At 37.1% G+C, this 18,618-nt stretch overlaps 1 protein-coding gene across 4 annotated transcripts in view; it reads left to right on the forward strand.

The window, feature by feature from the left end:
* KCNT2 (potassium sodium-activated channel subfamily T member 2) overlaps window positions 1–18,618 on the forward strand; it is a 420,730-nt gene that overhangs the window by 131,643 nt on the left and 270,469 nt on the right. For all 4 annotated transcript variants that reach the window (XM_061160003.1, XM_061160005.1, XM_061160004.1 and 1 more), the window contains exons 4-5: window positions 9,637–9,685; window positions 12,626–12,685. In XM_061160003.1, coding sequence (XP_061015986.1) covers window positions 9,637–9,685; window positions 12,626–12,685 — 109 coding nt within the window. The remainder of the gene's footprint in view (window positions 1–9,636; window positions 9,686–12,625; window positions 12,686–18,618) is intronic.

Raw genomic sequence — 18,618 nt, forward strand, 5'->3', positions numbered from 1 at the left:
AAGGTTCTCCTTTTAATTTCTGTCCTTGCTAGAGGCAGTAGGAAAGGGGACTGGCTGTGTGATGGCCTGAATAATTATTATCTCATCACACACCTTGAGTCTCTATCCAGCCTACTGAACTGAAAATAATATTAAAAGCTGAAAACAAATTTGATGGCTAACTTCTGTACAATTATTTTTTCATGTAGAGGTTTGCCTAAGAACATTTTAAAAAATAAAATAAAAGATCAAAGTAAAATGGAAAATGAAGGCATAATATGCATTTAAATGAATTGGTTACTCTTTGGTTTATTTAGACAGTGAAAATGATTTCTTATGTGTTAAAGGGTTTGGAGATGAGCTAAAGATTAACAAGTGAAATTTCATTGTATAATAATTTATGTGATAATTCTTTATGAAATAATTTACTTAACGAATGTAATATGGTTATTTCACTACCTCTTTATTGAATACTTAGCATGTATTCGTAGTGCTGAAAATGAAGACATAGCCATGAAAAGTAACATTCATTACCCTCTGGAAATTTTCAACCCTTACAAAGGTTTTATATTTTAGAGATCTTGTATTTTTTGTAATTGGGGTGGTTGTTTTATGTATGCTATTTCCTTCAGTACACACTTAATCTTATTATTCCCACCTTCATATAAATAAGCCCATGTTTTCTCCTTTGTCTTCCACTCTGAGAACCTCAGCACTAATCATTTTAACCCTGTTTAACTTACTGGCCTCAGGAAGCCAGCACCTTTCCTGCCTCCCATCCCCCAAATTCTAACTACATGTTCATCTTCTCTACTTGGGGGTCTGATAGTCATAGCAAAGTTGTCATGTTCCAATTGGCTTCTGTGATTTTCTGCGTCTCAGTGAATGACAACCCCATCCTTCCCCAAACCCTGCTCCACCCACAGCCTCCCACGTTTTGGCTGATAGCAACTCCATCTGAACAGTTGCTGAGGCCAAATGTTTTGGAGTCAGCCATTCTTCATTTCTCTTTTTTTCCCTCACATTCTCCAGCACGTGCAAAACCAGGGGAAAATCCCACCATGTCTACCTTCGAGATAGATCCCGCATATAGTGCCTTCTCAGTGCTACCATTCTGGCCAAGCCGTCTAACCTTTACCTGCTCACACAAGCCTTCCTCGCTAGTCCTGCTAATTCTGCCTTTTTCCCTCTTTGGTTTATTCTTAACCAAGTATTCCGTTAAGTCAGATCCTTGCACAACTGTGGTCTGAGTATTGAAGTACCTGCTAAGGATGTAAGAAACCAATTTTTCACCGGTTACTCACCACCTGTCCCCTGCACCCATTTTGCTCAGCCACTCCGGCATCTTCTCTGTTCCTGGGTCACATTAGCCACTCTGCTGGCTCGGGGCCTTCATACCTGCTCTTCCCTCTGTCTGGAATTCCCTACAATCGGATCACTCTGGCCCGCTTCCTCAGATCTTTACTCAAAATCAGATTTGTAGTGACAGCTTAGCTGCAGATCCTGTTTAAAACTGTATTCTCCTCACAAGACTCCCTGGAATACTTTTTCCCCTTTCTTTTTACATTTCTCTCCATTGCCTCTATCTCTTTCATACAGTGTATGTGTGTTACTTGTTTAGCTTGTTTTCTGTGCATTCCACGTAGATTGCAGTGGATATTCCACGAGGGCACAGGTTGTTTGTTGTCTGAATCCTCCGAACCTGGCACCAGTGTGGCGCTGAGTAGTTATTTATTACACGAGTGAGTGAGTCCAGGAGGGAATGAAGGTCCTTTTCAGTCTGACCTTTGCTTCCTTCACCTCAACAGCCTCATGCTCCAGCCCTGCTGACCAGTTTGAAGCTGCTTATACATATTCTGCTCTCCATTGTCTCAGAACCTTAAACATTTTCTCCCAGTTCTCAGACCTCTGTCTTCCACTCCTGTCGCTCCCCATCCACTGTTTCTCACCTTACCTCAGGACCCCTGGACCTTCCAGATAACAATTTGTTGGATAAAACTTGATCTGACACTCTTCCTTGGCATCATGCCCTATAAGCTGGTTCCACTGTTCTCGGAGGGATAGTAGTCTTGGAGCAAGAGTTTATTTCCCTGTCCTGGGATCGAACCTAGACACCAGTCCACCAGGGGCTTAGAGACTGGAAGCAGAATTCTCTGATTGTCACCCAGTTTGGAAGCAAAAATGTCACAAGGAGGCAAAAACTGCAAAACAGGTACACAGTTTATCATTAGAAACACACAGCACAGTGGAAGAACACAGAGAAATAGCTTGTTTTATCTAAGTCGGAAGCAAGCCAGAAGCACAAACCCAGAGAGTATGGGCATCCTCTCTAATGAGGAGAAGCACAGTAAGTCAGAAACTGGACTGAGATCCACACTCATAGAGAAGTGCAGGGGTCCTGAACGAGGAGCACAGTTAAGAGGTGCCTTAAATCAGTTATATAGGACAGTCCTTCTGGGTCTTGGTTTACGTTTGACTAGTTATCTTGTTTCTTTCTTCACTCGCGGGTCCAAAGACCCTCCCCCACAAAAAAGTGCATGTGCATTTTTGTGCTAAAATGGATCCCATCTCACCTGTGGGCGCCTGTCCACACTTATTATGGACCCCCTCCCTTTTTGACCCTCTAGGAGCCTTCTTGCGCGTGTGCAGAAGTGAAGTCTTCCTTGAACTCAGGAGTGGGCACCTTATCTCTTTACTTCAGCAGAGCTCAGCTTCAGCCACTAGCTTTGTCCTCAGAGTGTCTGGGTGAGAACAAAGCTTCAGTCCTACTCTACTAAACAATCACCAGCTGTCCATTTTAGGAGTCCGGCTATCTCCCACATCACCACTCTGGGTTAGGAGTAGTTTCTGGGGATTCTCCAAGTGTCCCCCTGTATTTCTGTCAGCAACACACCAGCATTGTTTTTAAAACTTGGTGATTTATAAATGAAATGTACTTTAGAGATACCTGAGAATCATAAAATGAGGCACAACAGAATCCTTTTTACAATGAAAGGGCATTGGGAACTAACAGAGTGAAATAATATTATTTGAAAACATTGAGGAGCAGTTTCCAGTAATTAACTTCTCTGTCATATTAGTAAGAATGTTCAGCTGTAATTATAGAGGGTATACATTTGAAAAATCAGATTACTGCAATTAAAAAAGCATAACAAAATAACTCATGGCTCCATTTTGAATACATTGTTCTGTTTAGTTCCCTTCAGGGTAGTATTGGTTAATGAAAAACAGCAGTGACCTTTACAGACACAGACTCTATTTTAAAATAATCAGGCTAATTTGGCAAAGAGATTAATTGAATTAGAAATTCTGACATAACAAAGATGCAGATATTTTGTGCCACTTTGCTTTATTTTTAAGTCCCAGGAGTCGAAACTGATGTGAAAATGTTGTGGGTGTGGACAAACGGAAGGATATGAAAAGAATTTTACTGTTAATGTATGAAATTGTGCAAATGGCAAGCTCTCATGGAGCCATAGTTTGTAATAAATGATTTAAAGGCATTAGCAAAGGAAACACACCTAATATGTAGTTTATGGATTTCACTGAGAGCTGAGCCATTAGCATTGTCTTATTGCCTGCTGGCGCTTATAGTTCTTCACCAAGTCAAAACTTACGCATCCTTCCCACTTTAAAAATTGTTGAAGTGATTATTAATTTTCAATATCAAATAACAAAGACAAAGTAAGAATCATGTAAATGTGTTCATATTTTATGGTAGTTGGATTTACATTTAGAATAAGTGCCTAATAGAGCCACAAGTGTGCTGACATGATGTCCTAATTTTATAGGCCATTTCTTCTTTAGGGTAATAACTATTAAAATAAGAAATTTAATTTTTGCAGTATGTTTAAATATCTGATGACCAATGAGATTGAATATCATAATGTTGACCTTTTCTTCTCTCGTATGCATTGATTGTAGTATAGATAAAGCATCCCCAAGTGTTCCAACGGGCAATCCGAAAAATTCACAAGGATTTCCTTACCAGATTCCACTGCTGGTGTTGCTAGTCAGGGTTCATCTTCTGCAGGTGGTGATGGCCACACACACACAGACACACCCTATAGCATGGTTGGTTCAGTGTCATACATGCAACCCACCTTCATTTGGTGGCTATGTGCTGGCCTAAGACCCGACACCGCTTTGTAGCCAGCTTTCAGAAAGAGGAAGAGAACATGGGAAAAGATACAGTTGTTAAAGTTATCAACCAATGAAGGAGTATCGCTTTTACTTGTATTTCATACCCAGATCTCACTGGGGAATCAGTGACACAGTCGTACCGAGACATGGAGGCTGAGAAAGTCACCTTTGGCTAAAGAGTAGCTTTTTACACCCAACTCTGTACCAGGGAAGGGGAAAAAAAAAAAATGTTGATAGACAGAAAGCCACTTTTACCTCAGCCCATGTGTGTCTGATGGAAAGACTCTTAAGAGTCCATTATTTCAAAGACTCAGTGTTTAGTCCTCTCTGCTGCATCTCTGACAGTTGGTGTGAAGTATTGTTGTTGTCGGACACGACTGAGCAACTGAACTGAACTGAACTGAACTGATTGTTGTTGTTATTTTAGTTGCCAAGACGTGTCCAACTCTTTTATGACCCCATAGATTGTAGCTCTCCAGGCTCCTCTGTCCATGGGGTTTCCCAGACAAGAATGCCATTTCCTTTTTCAGGGGATCTTCCTAACCCAGGGATCAAACTTGCATCTCCTCCATTGGCAGGCAGATGTTTCACCACTGAGTCACCTGGGAAGCCCAGTGGGAAGTATACCCATTTTGAAAGGATTCAGTTATTGGAAAATCTTTGTAATATATTGGTCACATGATAAATTTATGTTAAATTTTGTCCATCCTTAAAATGTGGCCATACCTAGTACTCATTTCTTAGGATTTGTTATGATTAAGAGAGTGTCATAATTTTCCTCTTTGATTTAGTGGTCTTACACTTTTGTTAATACAATACAAGCTTGCCTACTGAGTTTGGAGCGCTGTCAACCCAAGTTTCTCTTGAGCTGTGACCCACAAGTCTTTCATATGAATTCTGCCCCACGCAGTGACCCTATAACTTTTCTGTGTTTACCAGATGCTTGATTCTTCCAGCTAACATTTTTACCTCTGACCTCCACCTCTGCTGCCAAAGCAGTTCTGACATTTTCAGCAGCTGTTTCCTTACCTTTAGGAGAGGTATTTATTCACCATAAATAAGTGAGCTGTCAAGAGTGGCTGGGGCTGCATGTCATTAATTTTCCATATCTAACTAATGTTATTTCCATTGTTTGATATAGTTCTTCCAGTTTTCATAATCATTCTTCAATGTGATTTTTATCTATAGGCCTAGTTAAGTCATATAAAGAATACATGTAATATTTATATTATTTTTATTTGTATATTATATGGTGATGGTAGTTTAGTTACTAAGTCATGTTTGACTCTTTGCAACCCACTGTAACCCGCCAGGCTCCACTGTGTATGGGATTTCCCAGGCAAGAATACTGGAGTGGGTTGCCATTTCCTTCTCCAGGCAATCTTCCTGACCAACAGATCAAACCCACGTTTTCTGCATTGGCAGGTGGATACTTTACCATTGAGTCACCTGGGAAGCCCATAATATATTACACATAAATAATATTACTTATATAATAATAAATTAACAAATTAAAATAGCTAAATAATATAAATTTTATTTTTATTTACTTTCAAAAATATTGATTTGTTTATTTGGCTGCACTGGGTCTTAACCGTGGCATGTGGGGACCTAGTTCCCCAACCAAGGATTGAATCCCAGCTCCTTGCATTGGGAGCACAGAGTCTTAGCGACTGGACTACCGGGGAAGTCCCAAAGGTTGTTTTTATGTTTGTTCTTGTTGTTCTGTTTTTATAGTCTTAAAAAGTGAAATCTATTTTATTCTTATGATTGTACAAATGGTTCATGATTATTGCAATAAAAATACTTAGGGTGAGGAAAAGGAAGTAGAAGTTACCTAAAATCTCAATACCTACAAAAAAGTATTTTTAGTATTTTGACTGCCAATCTTTTGTAAATTGCATCAATACAAATATACAGGTACCACATTCATGTTGATACAATTAGGATAATTTTATATACATCATTTTTATCAATGACTTTTTTTTTTCCTTGTTGATGACCTTTTTGCTGTTGTTGATGATGAGAAAGTTAATTTAAATCTCTTGTTGGTTAGGTAGATTCCAGTTACTATTCTGCCATATATAATACTTCAATAAATCTTTCTGTACAATCTATCCTCTGAGTGCCTTTTTGTCAATGGGATTGAAGCTTATTTGGAGTTAGAGTCTACTGCTAGTTTTAATTTCACCTCTCATTCGTTCTGGTAGTTTTCTAGGAACATGCAGATCAGATCCCACATTCTTTTTTCATAATAAATGCATTTTATGAAGAGAGTTTGGGCACTATCTTTTTGCTGGGATGTGTACATTTTCCTTCTATATATTTAATTCAATTTAATGCCTGGTAAATGGATGTAAAAGACAACTTTCCATTGGTGATGTCACTTCACATTGAAATTTACATGTTAGAGTTTTGTAGAAATGTTTTTTTAAGTACTGTGAAACTTATTCCATATGACACAGTCTTGTACAGAAAATTTTTTCTTCAAAGGCTTGTTTAAATTTAAGTACTCTGATATTTCAAGACCTATTAAAACAACATGTCAGATCAAAGAAAATGTCATTAGTTAGATAACTAGCTTTTAGTAAATCTGTATTCATTCCAATTGCCTATTGAAAATGCTCTCAAACTTATGATTAGCAATTTATTTCATCATCTTATAATTTATTTTATGCTTTCCAATTTATTTTATGAGTTTGTTATCTCCTTATTTTGTAGTTTACAGAACATTATTTCTATGTACCAAAAAAAAAAAAAAAAAACCCTATATATGACATTCCTCTTCACTCCTGCATACTTTGTTTTGGCCTCATTTTTCAAGTGTTACTGAGAACATAATGTGTGTTCTGGGAAGGAGAGTGGTGCTGAGTTCATCATCCACATTTTGCCTTTCCTGGCTCCATCTATTTGTCTGTATTGAATGCCTAGACTACTGTATTTGGAAAGACATTAGGACCATAATGGTGAGTAAAAGAGATATATTCCATCTTATGGAACTTGCAGTTCAGTGAGGATATAAGTATTAAAGAGGTACATTTACAAACAAATTTAAGGTTACACCTGAGATGAGTGGGGGCAGAGGTATGGTGAGTGACCTGGCCTAAGAGATTCCTTGTCTGCATTGATCAAGGGGAAGTTTCCAGAAAGATTACCCTGAGAGAAAGTTGAGCTGAGAGATCTCTGATGAGGGAAGAACATGTGAAAAGGGCTGAAATAAGAAACAGTGCGTCACAGTTGACTAAGTCTAAGAGTGCCAGGGTAGGAGTTTTAGTCTTTATTTTAACAGAAGTAAAGTGTCAGTGTTCAGTGGAATGATGTGATATGACATGCATTTAGAAGGAATCTCTGTAGTTGAAATTTGGAGAAGAAGTATAGAAAGCAAAAGGAAGTGTAGGGTCCCAGTTATAGGCTTTTACAAGAGTACAATTGCAAGAAAATGATAATTTATGTTAAGGTGGTTCTGGCCATAGGTATGAAGAGAAGTAGATATATTTTACAGATATTAGGTGGAAAGAATTGGAAGGGTTTGGTGACTCACGTATTCAGTATTTATAGATAGAGGGATGGAAAGCACCTAAGATGATGCCCAAGTCTTTGGCTAACCAAACACAATGAAATTTGGTGCCACTTTCTGAGATGTGAAAGGCTGAGAAGACCTATTTTGGTGGGAAATGGTGCAGGTTTGGTTTGGAGCAAAATAAATCATTCATCTAGATAATGTTATATTCTGGAATCACAAAGAATAATATACTAGGTGGTTGTTGTCATTCAGTTGCTAAGTCATGCCTAACTCTTTGTAACCTTGTGAACTATAGCACACCAGGCTTTCCTGTGCTTAATTTTTTTCCAGAGTTTGCTCAAGTTCATGTCCATTAAGTCGATGATGCTATCCAACAATCTCATCTTCTGTCATCCCCTTCTCCTCCTGCCCTCAGTCTTTTCCAGCATTAGGGTCTTTTCCAATGAGTCAGTTCTTCACATCAGGTGGCCAAAGTATTGAAGTTTCAGTATCAGCCCTTCCAATGAATAGTCAAGGTTGATTTCCTTTAGGATTAACTGGTTTGATCTTGCAGTCTAAGGGACTCTCAAGAGTCTCTCCCAGAACCACAGTTTGAAAGCATCAATTCTTCAGCACTCAGCCTTTTTTATGGTCTAACTTCCACATCCATACATGACTACTGGAAAAACCACAGGTTTGCCTATATGGACCTTTGTCAGAAAAGTGATGTCTCTGCTTTTTAATTCGCTATCTAGTTTTCATAGCTTTACTTCCAAGCAGCAAGTAAATATACTAGGTATTTTCTTTGAATAGTCTTCTAAATTTTGCAGTTCTTTTTTAAACAAGGAATTTTGAAGAGTTTATTGCTCTTTGTGTTTGTTTAACATATTACCCAAAATAAAATGATTCAAAGATTTAAAAATACACACTCTTTTTTGGGGATTCCTCGAATACTTTATCACTATAGTGAGTGGGCTTAGTTCTGTTTGTAGTTTTTTTGTTTGCATTTTTTGGGCAATGTACTATAGCTATTTTCATCTTTTCCTGAGTAGAGTATGTTGCTGGGAATGACTAGTATTTGAATCAGCTGTGCACCAAATGATGTAGATAGGGACGAAGTATAAACAGTGAAAAATTGTAGCTTGTTGGACATTAGAGTATATGATGTTCTTTGCAGAATATAAACACTGTTTAGAATAAAAAATAATCGTACTTTTAAGACATATTTAAAGACAATTGCTCCTTGTTCTACATAATGTTTTATGCTAACCTCAGTCATAGGTTTTCTTTTTTTTGGTGGTATATTAAATATTTTATTAAATATTAATACAAATCTAAATATTAATGTGCTCTACAATCTGAAAGTGTTAGTCGATCCAGTAATGTCCAACTCTTTGTGACCCATGGACTGTAGCCCACCAGTCTCCTCTGTCCCTGGGATTTCCCAGGAATGAATACTGGAGTGGGTTGCCATTCCCTTCTCCAGGGATCTTTCCTGATCCAGGGATCAAACCGGGGTCTCCTGCTTTGCAAGTGAATTATTTACTGTCTGAGCCACCCCTTCAACCTGAGTTACTGACTTTATTCTGATTATTTCTACTGTTGAATTTGTACTGCCAAAATATTGTTTAAAAATAATAAAATCCTAGAGGTAATTGAAGGTGCTTAAGTGACTTTTCAATGGAGTATTGATTAGCAAATGGTTTGAAGTTTTTCTCCCCTGGCATCTTCACTCTTTAAATAAGAGCCCATGGTCTTTTCTTTGGGTTAGTATGAGACCGAAAACAAAATCAAACAGAGTTTTTTCCCTGAAGTGGAAATGAATATTACCAAAAAGAAAATTAAATCAATATAAAGGTTTTATTCCTAATTTTAATTTTGATGTTAACATATTGTCTCTATTTTATTGTCTTTTTATGTTAACATTTAAATATTTTCAGCTTTTATCAAAATCTGAAAATGAATGTTTTTTTCACTTGGAAAAATCTAATGTCTTATCTTTCTTTTCATAGGTCTCATATCTTTTGGGTGAACAGAAGTCTACCTTTATGGGGCTTACAGGTTATGTACAACTTTGTTTTATTCCTATATGTCTAGTTGTATTCATATTTTACAGGACAAATTACTGGGGAGAAAATTATTGATATTAAAAAATTGAGATTAAAAATAAGCAATTAAAATTTGTTTATTATTTAATTAACCTTAATGCACATCTTGAAGTTTTTATTTCTTTATGTTAACCTGAGCCTTGCATTCTACTTGTTAAGAATTTCCTCATGATCAGGATTAGACTTCAGAAAGCTTAAGTAAAACAATGTTTGAAGTCACAACAAGTTCTCCAAACTAATTTATGTGTTCGTAAATTCTCAGGTTACATCCATGTTTGAAAAATTAGTCAAAAGCTCTTAACCATGTTTGTCTTTTTACCTTATGTTCTCAATATCAGGGGCTTGGCAGCATCTTGATGAATAATTGTTAAATGAATAAACAAATGAACCAATAGCTCTTATTACCAATGGGAAGAGCTTGGTCCCTTAGTAGATAATTTTGCAAATAAAACAAAAAGTATGCCCTGGCACTAAAAGGTCCTGAAGAAGGAGTAAGGGGATGTGAAGAGAACAGTGCTTCTGAATCACATATTCGGTGTGTTTCCTGGAGTTCTGTGTGTTGTTCTTTGTTCCTTTTCCTGTTGAATTTCATGCCTAGCAAAATCTTTACGACTTCACATTTCCTCTACTCCTGTCTCTTTCCTTCAGATGCTTTTTAGTTTCTGTTAATTTTCAAAAGCAAAAATTATTCAAAGGGTAGGGTCTCTAAGATTAAAAGCATTAGAGATTGGAAGACAGCTGAGTCTGGAAGGAATGGAAAGACTCTAAGACTCACTGTTTATAAGCAAACATTAAAATACTTTAAAATCAAATGTTTGGTTTGTCATTTAACATCAGGGTGATTCTGAGATCTGTACATTTTATAAGCAACTATGAATTATTTTGATTATGTATTCATTGTGTTTATTACTATGAAATCATGTTTTTGCTGTGTTTGCATATTTCCTATTTTATAAGTTGTGTTTTATGTTTTTTTTTTAGTGAATCTTATAGCAGTGCCATTAACTTACAAATAACTCTTTTCAAATATTTCAGTTTCACTAAAAATGCAGTTTTTTAATCTCTAAGTTAGATTCCTATATTATCCATTAGTGAGGTGCACACTTGTAAAGTAAGTTAGTATTTTTCTGAATAATTATAATGGCCTTGAAATATATTTTGATCATTCAAATTGTTTTTACTTAATAGTGATATCTTTAAATAAGAACGCTCATTTTTCAATAGGATTTTGAGTAATTCATCCTGAAAATGGTTTCAAGGTCACCTAACAAGGTGTACCTTTAGAATGGCACACATGAGTTAGAAAATTTGTGGGGAAAAATCTAAAAAGTTCAACTTTTCTATTTTAATAATGTCTGGCTACTGTATGCAATTCCAGAGTTATTTTACTTATATTGTCATGCATTCATATGCTTTTAAATTATCCTTATGTTTTAATATTCACCTATATCAAAATTTTCATTAAAACAGGAATCAGAATCTAAAACTCTAGGGTATCTGCTTTTCTCAGACAGGTTGACTTAACCCTCACAAATCAATGAACAAATATATTTATATTTGTTATCTTAAATACTTCATGTTGATGCTTGCTTAGTATTCCTCTCTCCCAAAGTGCTTAGAGTCTTTAACACAAAATAATTGGGATGTCCTTTCTGTTGGAGCCACTGTTCTTTGGGAGTTGAGCTGAGGAAATTGTATGTGGAGTAGAGACGAGAGAAAGGCGGGAACTTGTCTAGGGCAGTGCAGGATGCCGGTGTCCGCTGCAGAAGGAGGATTGGTTATGAAGTCTGCTCAGACGGAATCTGAAAGTATCTTGGACCGTTTGCTTTAATGTTCAAGGATGTTCCTGTTAACCTTTGTTTGAGGTGGATGATGGGATGCAAAGTATCCCTCAACTCCAAGCTTGTATTCTTTGACTTTCTGTGGGGAACTGCCATTTTTGACCGGTGAACTGAGAGGAAGGCTGTGTGGCTGGTCATGTGATTGCATGTGTCAGGAATACATGCACACACAAACAAAATCTAGTCTTTACATATTATTCAAATTCCAGTCATCTGACTATTCTAATCCCACACTTACGTTTGTGGTAATAAATTTTAAAAGACTTACTGAGGAGAATTAGACATTATAAAAACAAAACCGCTGTGCCCAGGACAGCCTGCTCCCTACCACCTGTATATAGAAGTTAAGAGAGTCAAACAGCACCTCTGTTGCTAAAACTTGGTCTCTGTTCACCAGAGTCAAATAGAAACACGGAGACAGAATTTTGGGTGAAGTAGAAAAGAGTAGCTTCAATTGCTTTGCCAGGCAAAGGGGGCCACAGTGGGCTAATGCCTTGAAGACTGTGTGACCCATCTTGGAGTGAGGAGTTTTACAGTGTTCAAGAAGCAGGGTGTCATCAGCTTGTGGACAATTCTTGGATTGGTTGCCATCAAGGTGAAGTTTCAAGCATGATCAACCTGCTTTCAACCAGTCTAGGGTCTGTTTTCTTGTGGTCAGCAGTTTTCATCTGGACAGGGAGTCTGCTTCCTGTAAAAACAATTTAGGGATATGTGTCACGCTTTTATCTGTATCTTTCAGGGAACTGGGATTTCAGTGATACTGTTATGTGCTAGAATTATAATCTAAATTGTTACCAGTTCTTTAGCCCAACAGCTTTTCTTTGTTTCTGTATCTTCACATTTCCCAATCATTAACTCTTGAGTCAGCATTTTACTTCAAAAGACAAGGACACAGGGCCTTGTATATGGTTTCAATCCCTATATCATATATGATATATATACACACTCATATATGCACATACATACATAGGCATATATTCATAAATTGATAATATATTCAGAATATATATATTTTGTTGCATTTTCTCACTAAGGTATAATTTACATTTTAGGTTTTAGTGGCATTGATAAGTCTCTTTGAAACAATACTGCTTGGTTATCTCAGTTATAAGGTAAGTTGTTTTAATTAGAAATTTTCTGCCAGTGGAACACAGTACTAGCATTTACCCAGTATTCATCTATTTGTAATTCACACTCCGGGGCTAAAGCAAGGTCTTCTTAAGCCCCTTTAATTATTTTGGGCCTCTCCAGTATGTAAAAAAAAGTTGTGGTAATATAGTAATGTTTTCCTTGGTGGCTTAAACACACTTCACTAATTCCTCTGGTCTAATTTACCCAGTATATGCATGCTTATATTAGGCAAGTGAATGGAATGGTTTGGCTTTTTATTGTTCCCAGCCTCTTCTGATCTGTACAGAAAACACTGAGTCTGTTAGGAATTATGAAAATGAATTCCCTTCATTGTTGGCAAAGCTTTGCTTGGCTAACCCAATTTAACAAATGTTTATTGAGCTCTTCTTTGATGGAGAGGACCACACTGTGCATTGTTTTTTTCCCTTTCTCAATGAGTTTACAATCCAGAAATGGGGGTAGGCAGGAGAAGATTACACAGGCAATAATAATACAAGGTGGAATAATAAGTACTTCCCATGAGATGCAAATAAATCTCCGTGGGGGTTCATCAGTTCAGTTCAGTCACTCAGTCGTGTCTGACTCTCTACGAACACATGGATTGCAGCAAACCAGGCTTCCCTGTCCATCACCAGCTCTCAGAGCTTACTCAAACTCATGTCCATCGAGTCAGTGATGAAAACCAGCCATCTCATCCTCGGACATCCCCTTCCCCTCCTGCCTTCAATCTTTCTCAGCATCAGGGTCTTTTCCAATGAGTCAGCTCTTCGCATCAGGTGGCCAAAGTATTGGAGTTTCAGCTTCACCATCAGTCCTTCCAATGAATATTCAGGACTGATTTCCTTTAGGATGGACTGATTTCATCTCCTTGTAGTCCAAGGAACTTGGACTTGAGAAGGAGTCTTCTCCAACACCACAGTTCTAAAGCATCAATTCTTCGGCACTCAGCTTTCTTTATAGTCCAACTCTCACATCCATACATAACTACTGGACAAACCATAGCTTTGATTAGATGGACTTTTGTTGGCAAACTAATGTCTCTGCTTTTGAATATGCTGTCTAGGTTGGTCATATCTTTTCTTCCAAGGAGAAAATGTCTTTTAATTTCATGGCTTCAGTCACCATCTGCAATGATTTTTGTGCCCAAGAAAATAAAGTCACTGTTTCCATTGTTTCCCCATCTATTTGCCATGAAGTAATGGGACCGGATACCATGATCTTAGTTTTCTGAATGTTGAGTTTTAAGCCGGCTTTTTAGTTCTTCTTCATTTTCTGCCATAAGGGTGGTTTCATCTGCATATCTGAGGTTATTGATACTTCTCCCAGCAATCTTGATTCCAGCTTGTGTTTCATCCAGCCTGGCATTTCGCATGATGTATTATGCATATACGTTAAATAAGCAGGGTGAAAATATACAGCCTTGATGTACTCCTTTCCTGATTTGGAACCAGTCTGTTATTCATGTCCAGTTCTAAGTATTGCTTCTTGACCTGTATGCAGATTTCTCAGGAGATAGGTCAGGTAGTCTGGGATTCCCATCTCTTTTAAGAATTTTTCACAGTTTATTGTGATCCACACAAAGGCTTTGGTGTAGTCAAGAAAGCAGAAATGGATGTTTTTCTGGAACTCTCTTGCTTTTTTGAAGATCCAATGTATGTTTGCAATTTGATCTCTGATTCCTCTTCCTTTGCTCAATGCAAAGAAACAGATGAAAATATTAGAATGGGAAAGACTAGGGATCTCTTCAAGAAAATCCCTTCATTCTTTCTGGAGTTATTTCTCCACTGATCTCCAGTAGCATATTGGGCACCTACCAACCTGGGGAGTTCCTCTTTCAGTATCCTATTATTTTGCCTTTTCATATTTAGTATCTATTTAAGAAAATTAGAGAGACCAAGGGAACATTTCATGCAAAGCTGGGCTCGATAAAGGGCAAAAATGGTATGGACCTAACAGAAGCAGAAGATATTAAGAAGAGGTGGCAAGAATACACAGAAGAACTGTACAGAAAAGGTCTTCACGACCCAGATAATCATAAAGGTGTGATCACTCACCTAGAGCCAGACATCCTGGAATGTGAAGTCAAGTGGGCCTTAGAAAGCATCACTACGAACAAAGCTAGTGGAGGTGATCGAATTTCAGTTGAGTTCTTTCAAATCCTCAAAGATGAGGCTGTGAAAGTGCTGCACTCAATATGCCAGCAAATTTGGAAAACAGTAGTGGCCACAGGACTGGAAGAGGTCCGTTTTCATTCCAATCCCAAAGAAAGGCAATGCCAAAAAATGTTCAAACTACTCCAGAACTGCACTCTTCTCACACACTAGCCAAGTAATGCTCAAAATTCTCCAAGCCATGCTTCAACAGTTCACGAACCATGAACTTCCATATATTCAAGCTAGATTTAGAAAAGGTGGAGGAACCAGAGAGAGAGGTCATATCTTGGGATGAAAAGCCCTATTAAGCAGAGTCCTTGATTTCACTAAAGTAAGATCATAATTTCACTAAAAAGAAAAAAAAAGGCAGAACAACAGGGAATTGTAGAATTACCAAAGGCATAAAATAAGAAATGTGCATATAATATTGGAAGAATGAATAAATATTTAGGTTTGGGCAGCATATGGTGTGTTTGGGAAAATATTGTTGGGATAAGTTTGCTAGAGTGTTGTGAGGGCCTTGTAGAGAAACCTAGAATGGGAAGTTGGTGCAGGACATTGAACATGAGAGGTCTATAATTGTAACTAAGTTTTAGGAGTATTAGTTTGGAACATCTGCACAACCAAAAGTCAAAGAGATATTCCACTGAAGTCCATATGTTCAGCTAAGACACAATTGCAGTAGGAAAGGAAAAGTGGGAGTGAAGTTTTGGCCAGGTGAGAGGAATAAACTTTCAATGCAGGGAAAGTCATGAAAGTAGAAACTGAAGAAATCATCAACAGATTGGTTGAGATAGAACAGGAGAACAAAATGTGAAATATCAGTTTAAGATTTCCTAAATCCAAATGACAGTACAAGGCAGTAAAACCAAGAAAAATTACATCAAGGAAAAAAATCAGATTGGGTTCAAGATAGATGGAATAATGGAAATTGTTTGGGGAATGATGAATTTGAGGTATTTTTGGACAAATAGGTGTGATATGCAGACAACTGAAAAGGAAGATCTGGGACTTGCAGGAGAGATTTATTAAGCGTTGGCAGTCATTTCCAGTGAAATGATGAAGGAAGTGTGCAAGTCCATTAAGGATGGGATAGTAACTAATGGAGAAGAAATGACCCATGTTAAGGGTCTTGTGGGTTATGTTGTGGGTCTTGAAAGAATAGAGCAATGAGGGCGGACAGAGGAATAAGTGAGAAGGGTGGAAAGTCTTCCAAATGGTTGTCATAATGATCGCTGATTTCCAGTTCACAGCTATTGCATGTACTGTATCAACAAGCACACTCAAGGTTCTGTTTTGGGGGGATTCTTATCTAGCATATAAATTTTTTTCTCACTTCATAACATAAAGTCTTAAAGGCAACATTCTGTTGACTACTTTTTAATCTTTAATTTAGAGCAAGAAATCTTTTCAAATTCACCTTTTTCCCTGTCTTCCTTTATAAAATTCTTATATGCTCCACCTAAAGAACATAATAGCAATGTCTAATCAGGTGAAATGGATGAATTAGAAAAAGTAGAAAGAAAAGAGTGAGTGGTTTCCAAATAAACACAGATGCAGTGATTTACTGATTATGAGGAAAATAAAATACTAGGAATGACTAAGAAAAAAATGTTAGATGAAAGATATGAATGATGGCAGGTTTAGTAAGAAGCTTGAGAAAAGCCATTGGGTTTACAGTTTAGGAGATCATTTCTTATTCATCCTTAAGAGACCAGTTTCAATGGAGTACAATTGAGAGTAAAATTTTCAAATGAAGACTGTTGATTGGTCAGTACAGGAGCTCACTAAAAGTAGTAGAATGAGGTGGAAGATTGCCTCGTGATGGTAAGAATCTGCATCATTTAAAATGAGCTGGTAGAAGGGCAGGAAAAATGATGGATGAAGCAAGATTTATAAAAAGTAGGAATAAGCTAGGTTAGGAAGTTGAGGATTACTAATTAACTTTGGATACATTCTGTTCTTTTCTGAGAAAACTGAAGATGGAAAATGGTGCCTGAAAGAATATTTTGAAGTTGGAGGAGATAAGCTGGAAAATTTTGCATATAGATAGCCACTCAACCCTAACTTACCTGGAAAGAACTAGCTTAGTGACAGAGAGTTTAGGAGATGTTGAAGAGGGCTCTTTAAATGATTTATTAGTGAATCTCCTCATCAAAATAGATGCTTCATAAATATGTTGTTGTCAAGTTGCTAAGTTGTGTCAGACTCTTTAGCAATCCCAAGGGCTGTATCCATTAGGCTCCTCTGTCCATGGGATTTCCCAGGCAGAAATACTGGAGCTAGTTGCCATTTCCTTCTCCAGGGGATCTTCCTGATCCAGGGATCATACCCATGTCTCCTGCATTGGCAGGCGGATTTTTTTACTGCTGAACCACGAGGGAAACCCATAAATATGTACTGTTTGACAAATTTGGATTTTGGAAGCCTAGGAGAATGAAAACAATCAAGTAAATTAGTATCCAAGGTGTTATCTTCTAAGGTCCTTAGTATGCATGTGATAAATGTTGAATGTAATATACAGAAAGTGAGGTACTGAAAAATAAGGATGTGGGTGTTTTTCTCTAATTTAATGAAATATTTTCCACAAGAGTATCTACAAATACATAAACTGGTCAAAATATTAATCTGCATTTGTGAATGTATTTGCTGCAAATTCTAATTAAAACTTAATATGAAATTAACTTTGAGGCTTTAAATGCTAGTAGTCATTTAAAAAGCACAGACTCAAGATGGAATTATAGTTTCTTCTTGTGATTTTATGGTGCTGACCTTTGTAATCAATTAATTCCTGCCATTTATAAAATGAGAGCAAAGATTATAAGACCTAGTAGGTAGGGCTAGATGATGTATAATATTTTCATTCTGACCTTCATAGACATTAACGTCTAGGTCATGCTGTTTGGGTCTTGTGTGTTACAACACGAAGGCTAACAAGGGCTTATGTGACATGGGGAGGATGGGTTGCTGTTAATTACCTTCTTTTTGTTCATCGTTGTCTTCTAGTCATTAAGCCATGTCCAACTCTTTTGAGACCCCATGAACTGTAGCCCACCAGGCTCCTCTGTCCATGGAATTCTCCAGACAAGCGTACTGGAGTGGGTTGCTATTTCCTCCTCCAGGGGAACCTTCACAGTCCAGGGATCAAACCCGAGTCTCCTGCACTGTGGGCATATTCTTTACCATCTGAGCCACCAGGGAAGCCCTTTTCCTTTCATATATTCAGTCAAATTTGAGTCAGTCAACTCTTCTGACTCAATAAGCTGTTGGATACACTGTTGGAATGAATAAGTGATAACTATTTATAGCACATATATAAGGTATATGCAGAACTTCATATAGCAGATATACATATATGCAGAACACATATAGAACTTCAAATGAGGTCCTTCTCTCAAATTAGGCTTTTAAGAAAAATTATAGACAGATATGAAGAAATGGATATTGCATTAGGAGTGAAATCCATTTCTAATATTGCTGTTTGATATTTCTAGTTCTGAGTATAAAATCTACATAAAATTTTCTCTTATTTGTTTATATCTATATGTATACACAGATAATGTATATATTTACATATACAACACATACGTTTGTACACACTATTTTAGACATTCTAAAATAAGCATGACTTAATCCTTAACTTAAAAGGTTTAAACTATCATGGAGACTAAAGTTTTTTAAAATCAAAAGACTTAATAGGTAGCAGCAAAGTGAGCAAAAACTCTTTAAAGTGTATGTTAAAGTTCAGTTCAGTTCAGTTC

Source organism: Dama dama, chromosome 14, assembly GCF_033118175.1.
Source record: "Dama dama isolate Ldn47 chromosome 14, ASM3311817v1, whole genome shotgun sequence".
NCBI lineage: Eukaryota > Metazoa > Chordata > Mammalia > Artiodactyla > Cervidae > Dama > Dama dama.